Source organism: Trichechus manatus, unplaced genomic scaffold (assembly GCF_000243295.1).
Source record: "Trichechus manatus latirostris isolate Lorelei unplaced genomic scaffold, TriManLat1.0 scaffold00040, whole genome shotgun sequence".
NCBI classification, from domain to species: Eukaryota; Metazoa; Chordata; class Mammalia; order Sirenia; family Trichechidae; genus Trichechus; species Trichechus manatus.
The window spans coordinates 9,379,540-9,386,443 of NW_004443976.1; the positions used below are offsets into that span (position 1 = coordinate 9,379,540).

The following is a 6,904-nucleotide window of genomic DNA, read 5'->3' on the forward strand; positions in this document are numbered from 1 at the left end:
ATCTAGGAGTAGAATTGCTGAGTCATATAGTAACCATATGTGTAACAGTTTGAGAAACTACCAGACTGTTTCCAGGGCTGCTGTACCATTTTACATTCTAGCATTATATGAGCGTTCCAAGTTTTCTACATCCTCACCAACAGTTGTTATTATCTGTCTTTTTGATGATCACCATCCTGCTGGCTATAAGTGGTATTCATTGTGCTTTTGATTTGTATCTTCATAGTGGTCCTGGAATAAATGTTTGTGGGTGATGGAGGTCTTATTGTTATTTGCTGCCTTGGAAAGGACAGCTGGAAAACAAGATATTGTCCCAGGTTCAAAGTGGAGAGATGGAGGAAAGAGTTACACAGGCTTGGGTTCTGATTTCCACTGCTAGGTTTATTAGCCTGGTGACCCTGAACAAATTAGTCACCTTCTGCAAGCCCCAGTATCATCATCTGTAAAATGGAGATGATGCCACTTAACTTTCTGGGGTTGAGAGAATTGAATGAGATTAAGTATGTCAAATGCCTAGCCTGATGCCTGCCCTCAATAAACAAACAGTAATTAAACAGTCTACCACCCATCTGTCAATTTGTTGTACTGTGGTGGCTTGCATGTTGCTATAACCCTGGAAGATTCCAGACTAAGACAGACTAGGAAGAAAGGCCTGGCGATCTACTTCCAAAAATGATGACAACAGAATATTGTCTGATAGAGTGCTGGAAGATGAACTCCCTAGTTTGAAAGGCATGCAAAATACACAGTAGCCACAACAGTGGACTCGAGCATACCAACAATCATGAAGATGGCGCAGGACCCGGCAACATTTCGTTCTGTTGTACATGGGTCGCCATGAGTCGGAGCCAGCTCCTCAGTAACTAACAGCAACAGGTCAGCAGTAGCTCTTGCAGTGCTTGCTCCCTCTTCTCGTTATCCTGCATGCCTTTCTCAACACCATCACCGTTATCATCATCAATATACAGACAGGAAGACTGTTGCCAGAGCTGCTGGAACCCTCAGTCACTGGTTGCCCACCCTGCTGGGCTGGGATAGGGACACAGATAGTGCTGGTCAAGTACGTCCAGAACAGGGAGACTTCTGAAAGCTTCAGAATCCATCGGGAAGTCTTCCTTTCCCTCTCCCGGGCATATATTTGCCTGGCCAGTGCCTCTGCGTGAAGGAGCCTCTGGACAGAGCTCTGTGCCTTATTTTCTCCTTGGTGACAGGCACCCAGCCTCCTGCCATGCCGCCTGTCTGCCTTCCTCCCCAGGCAGCCCAATATTGGCAGGTGCTCTGGGGCAGGAGGAGCCCTGGTGGTGCTGTGGTTAAGCGTTCAGCTGCTAGCCGAAAGGTCAGCAGTTCGAATCCACCAGCCACTCCGTGGAAACCCTGTGGGGCAGTTCTCCACTGTCCTATAGGGTCACTATGAGTCAGAATCAACTAGACACCAACGCATTTGGTTTTGGTTTTTCTGGGGCAAAATTGCTATCTTGGGCAGATACAGGGTGGACAAGCTGGATGAGTATGTATGGAAGATGTATGGAAGCTGGGTGTTGCCTCCACACCTGTTAGAGGAGTCGCTTCAATAAAACCATAGAATGTAGATCAGTTTGTCTTCAAGTGAAGTCTTCAAACTCTGCACCAGAGGCGCTGGCCCCCCTGAGAACTGCCGCATCAGAAGCTCGGGGAGGTGGAGCTGGGAATCTTCTAGGCAAGATCCTTAGTCATCCCAGTGCACCCTGAAGCTCGAGGACTGTAGTGATGATCCATATTACAGGTGGTGAAACTGAAGGTCGGAAAAGTTAAATTGCTTGACCAGGGTCTCAAGTCTCGTAAGTTCATTTTCTTATCGGAGAACTGGGTGATCTGCAAGATCCCCTTCAGCTGGACATTCTATGGATATCTTTTTTTTTTTTTAAATAACTTTACTATCAGCCAAAATGGGCCTGCATGGGAGTAACGATAAGAAGAAGACATAGTTGTCGTTAGCTGCCATTAAATCGGCCTCCGCCTCATGGCAACTCCATGCACAACAAAACAAAACTTTGTCCAGTCCTGCAGTTGATCCGTTGCAGATCAGACTGTTGTGATCCATAGGATTTCCATTGGCTGATTTCAGAAGTAGATCAGCAGGCCTTTCTTCCTAGTCCGTTTTAGTCTGGAAGCTCCTCTGAGACCTGTTCAACATCATAGCAACGCGCAAGCCTCCACTGACGGAAGGCTGGTGGCTGCGTATGAGACGCATTGGCTGAGAGTCAAACCTGGGTCCCCTGCATGGAAAGCAAGAATTCTACCACTGAGTCACCATTGCACCCAAGGAAGCCATAAGCAGGGGCTCAAGCGAGGTCCCTGTTTTTCCTGGTTAGCAGGTGGGTTCCTGAGGCAGGGTGACGTCACAGTGCCAGGTGGGGGGCTGCTGGTTCCCTGCAGACTCATTGGAGAAGCCCCCTTGTGCCTTTGCTGGTTCTTTATCTACAAAGTCCTGACAGGCACTTCCTTAAGTGCCATTCAGAAAAAAACCTGGACACACACATGATGGTGACTCACAGTGCCTTTGGGGCAAGGCTGCTTCCGAGCTCATCAGGTGCTCGGGACAGGAGTGGACGTCACAGGTTCAGCCCAGGGAATTCTCGTCTTGACTCCCTCATGTAAAAGTGGGACAAACACGCCCCAAATTGCACATCACCTGTAGGGAGTAGGCTCTTAACAGCAAGCATGGTATTGTTTCAGCTAGCAATCTTTCATTCTCCTACCAGGAAATCCTAGGACTTTGGCCAGCTGCTGAGGACCTGTGGGCTCAGAGGGGCTTGGGCTGTGGTTTTCTTGCTGGCCACAGGAAGATAAAAAGACAGTCCAAAGACTGAATGAAAGCAGATCGCTTGGCTGAAAAGCCCCTCCTGGCTCGAGCACAGCGACTGGGCGAGCAGCAAGTCGCAGAGGTGATGGTGCAACCAGTGTGCAGGACATGTGTTTGGGGTTTGATATTTTGGACTCGGGTTTCGGAATAAGATGTCATGTACTAGATCCTCAGTGCCAGGAGGTGGTGGCCTACAATCTGCTTTAACCCTCTACTCCCCGGTGGATTCCGCAGGTTCAGGCATCAAGCATCTTGCTGAACGGTTCACCAGCAGAGGGCAGCTGAGGGGTTAACTCCAGATCACAACTGTGAGAAGAGGAGAGGAGACCTGGTTTGGAACAATTATCAGAGCCTGTGCTGGAGGCTGTCTCCAAGTCGCCTGCACCCTGATAGCTGGCACGGGAGTGGTGTGGGGCCAGGGATCCTCCCGCCTGCCCTCTCCCAGAATATGGTGACTTAGGAGTTAACGGCAGGCTGAGCATCCCCGAACTTGCCCAGCACCCTCCGTCGGGGAGCCCAAATTAAAAAAAAAAAAAAAGGCCAATATGGAGAACAGCTTTGACGATGTTTCTTGCCTCTCTCCCCAGAACCTGGGATCCTCATCACCAAGCAAGAAACAGAGCAAGGAAAGCACCATCACGGTAAGTGGGTCCGTGGATGCTCACAGGTTGGGTGGCATCCTGGGGCACTCAGCATGGCTGGGCTGTTGCCATGGTGACAACATGGCGATGCAGACCGCAGAACCGTGCCCAGCCTGGAAACCACGAAGTTCCAAAACTCAGGTTTTGCTGAAGTCCCTTTCTAGTTCTCATTTCACTTCTTCTCTCTGGTGGACGTCTGGGGGGATGATGGCTGGCATGCTGCAGAAGCCATTTTCCCCGGCGGGAGGGAAAGGTACTCCTGCAGGGGTGGGCTAGAGGGGGTGGATTCTGCTCCGTGCAAGTGATGTGACGTGTAAATTATAGGCAGCAGGGTTGCTTTTGTGCAGGGGAACTTCTAGAGATGGCAAAGTTAGAAGCAAGAGAAACGCCCTAAGAATAGAGTTACTGGGAGTTGTGAGTGAAAGCGGGCAGCTTCCCCCCAGAGTGGCTAACCCACCCCCCGGGGCTGTTCCAAAAGCCCGCCAAATCCCTGCATGGAGGCTGACGGCTTTTAGAGGCTCAGGAGGCCATCACCCCTGTGCTCAGGGTAGAGTGGGAAGGCGGAGTGGGAGCAGGACGTCAGTGACCCTCAGCTTGGGGAAATGAGTTGTACAGCTGCTCACACAGCCAAGGACATGGTGACTTGAGAACTGTGGTCCTAGCTTCAGTGTTTTGACCCAAGTATGGGAGAGCTCAGAGTCCCCAGGTGGTATAAACAGTTAACAGCTCAGCTGCTACCTGCAAGGTTGGAGGTTCAAGCCCACCCAGAGGCGCTTCAGAAGAAAGGCCTGGCGAGCCACTTCCGAAAAATCAACCCTTGAAACCCCATGGAGCCCAGTTCTACTCTGACATACATGGGGTCGCCATGAGTTGGGATTGACTCAAGGGCACCTGGTATGGGATTGCTGGGAATGGGGAATTCTGAGCCTTTCTTACCCTCCCCTCTCCCCAGCAGAGTTTATACCAAGAGTGGGTGCCCTTTCTGCACCCAGGCTTAAAATCCTGCCATGGAGGGAAAAGAAGGTCAGGCAAACAATTACAACAGTGATAAGAGGTCGCTGTCACTCTACACAAGTAGTGTTCTGAGTGGCCATCTTCCTTCTCCACTAGCTGCATGAGGTGTCTGTCGGTCACGGGAGCAACATGGTGTAGCGGTGGCGAACCTGGACTCTGAGGCCAGAGTATCAGTGACACACTCACTAGTGTGCAACAACCCGGGGCACGTTTCGTAACCTGTCTCCGTATCCACATCTGTAATATGGGGACATCATGGGTGTCTGTTACAGCAGTGGTGTAAGGACTAAATGGGGGTCCCTGAATGGTATAGCTGGTTAACACACTTGGCTGCTAACTGAAAGGTTGGAGATTCAGGTCCACCCAGGTAAGCCTCAGAAGAAAGGCCTGGCACTCAATAGCTGGACAATCAGCCATGGAAGACCCCATGGAGCACGGTTCTCCTCTGACGCACATGGGGTCACCATGAGGTGGACTCCACAGCGGCTGGTTTGGTTAAGGGCTGAATGAGGCCATAAGGGTAAAGCAGTTGGGATGATTCCTGGCACAGAGTAAGCGTTTGATACACACTAATGTTATCCACCCTGAGGAAGCTGAGGCACAGAGCAGTAACTCACCGAAGGTCACACAGCTGGGAAGCATCTGGATTCAAAACCTTTGCTCGTACCCACTGGCATTGCTGCCCCTGGAGCAGGCTTGATACAGTTCCTCAGGTCGTTGACTCCTCTTGCCCCTGCCCCTTCCACACCCGCCCGGAGCCAGCACAGGTTGCCCCCAGGGGCCTGGCAGAGTGGCTCAGCCTGCTCAGGCGTGAGTCCTTGGCACCAGTGGAGCTCACGTGCAGGCCCAGATGCAGACTTCCAGACGGCAGTACCCGTTGTTACAAATCACCCCACAGTGCCGGGGCAAAGCAGGAACTCCACAAAAGTTCCCTGAAGTCAGAGAAGAGAAGAAAGTGAAAAGGGGAAAATATTAGAATTGTACAAGAGAAGAGAAAGAAAGGAGAAATGAAAAGCTGAAAACAGAGTGTGTGACATCTTTCGTGATGGTGCCCAGGCCACAGTGGGGCCAAGTCCCCTGCTAAGCCCTGTCCTTCAGCCTGCGCTTCGGGCTTTGTCCAAGGGGACTGGGTATGGCCCTCCTAGGCCCACACCCCTTGTCCGCTCCTGCCTTCCCTCTGGTTATAATTCCCTCTTTCTTCATGTTGGCCATCTAAGTCAGTGCTTCTCACGAGGCGGTCTGCAAAGTGCAATCAGCATCTGAAGCCTCCAGGATACCTGCTTACCATGCAGATTCCTGGCAGATACCCAGACCCAGAGTCACTGGTGGTGCACATGGTTAATACGCTCCACTGCTAATGTAAAGGTGGAAGGTTAGAGTCTTCACAGAGGTACCTCGTAAGAAAGGTCTGGCAGTCTGCTTCTGAAAAATCAGCCACTTAAAACCCTATGGAACACAGTTTTTCTGTGACACACACAGGGTTGCCACGAGTCAGAGTCCGCTTGGCGGCAATTGGTAGCTGGTAACCCCAGACGTACAGTTTATCTGGGGTCTGGCCTGAAAGTCTGCATTTTAAGCAACACCCCTGGGCATTTTAGATGAACACTCCAGTTTTGAGGATATAAGATGGGCCCTGGAGAATGTTTGAGGAGGAGGCTGAGCAGGGAGGAACTTGTCAAAGGTCACAGAGTGAATGAGGAGCAGAGCCCAGGCCTGGAACCTGGGTCTGAGCCACGGCGCTTCCCAGCTCCCCGCCGGGGCCCTGCACCCCACACTTCCTCTTGAGCCAGCAGAGCTGAGCAGTTCTGTACCACCGCTCTTACTGTTTCCTTCCACAAGGCACTCGGCTCCCCGGTACCAAGCCCCCTCCTCTGGGTGCCGATCCTCCAGAGCGCATGGCTTCAACTCACTTCCCTTCCAAGGAGGAGCCGCTCAGGGCTACTCAGAGGGAAGGGGGGAAGAACGGCTCCGCTCCCAGGAGGCTGGGACACCAGCTGCTGTCTCCCTGGCTTGTGGGGATGGGGTGAGCAACCTTTACCCTGTCTGCTGCCATGGAGCAGAAATTTCCAGGCCTGGCCACAAAGGATGATACATTCAGGTCTGTGTTTGGGTCGGGAGCAAGGACTGAGCTTCATTGTGAAGCTCCGGCTCTTTACAGCACACTCCATCTCCCAGCCCCCACCCTGCCTGAAGCTAGATTTGAAGTGTGTGGCCCTAAAGGGGATGCCACCACCGACAGCAGGTGGGTTCGGGCAGAGCAGAGGGGTGCGGGCAGAGCGCCAGCCTCACGGAGTTCTGGACCGGCAGCTGGAGAGGGCTGCCTGACTGGGACTGACGGGTACAGTAGTAGCACACAGCCCGTGGCACAGACACGATGTGTCTGAATCTAGGGGACTCAGGAGAAATG

At 52.1% G+C, this 6,904-nt stretch overlaps 1 protein-coding gene across 1 annotated transcript in view; it reads left to right on the forward strand.

Moving 5' to 3' along the window:
* GAS7 (growth arrest specific 7) overlaps window positions 1-6,904 on the forward strand; it is a 275,274-nt gene that overhangs the window by 234,685 nt on the left and 33,685 nt on the right. The window contains exon 5 of the mRNA XM_004376199.2: window positions 3,430-3,483. Coding sequence (XP_004376256.1) covers window positions 3,430-3,483 — 54 coding nt within the window. The remainder of the gene's footprint in view (window positions 1-3,429; window positions 3,484-6,904) is intronic.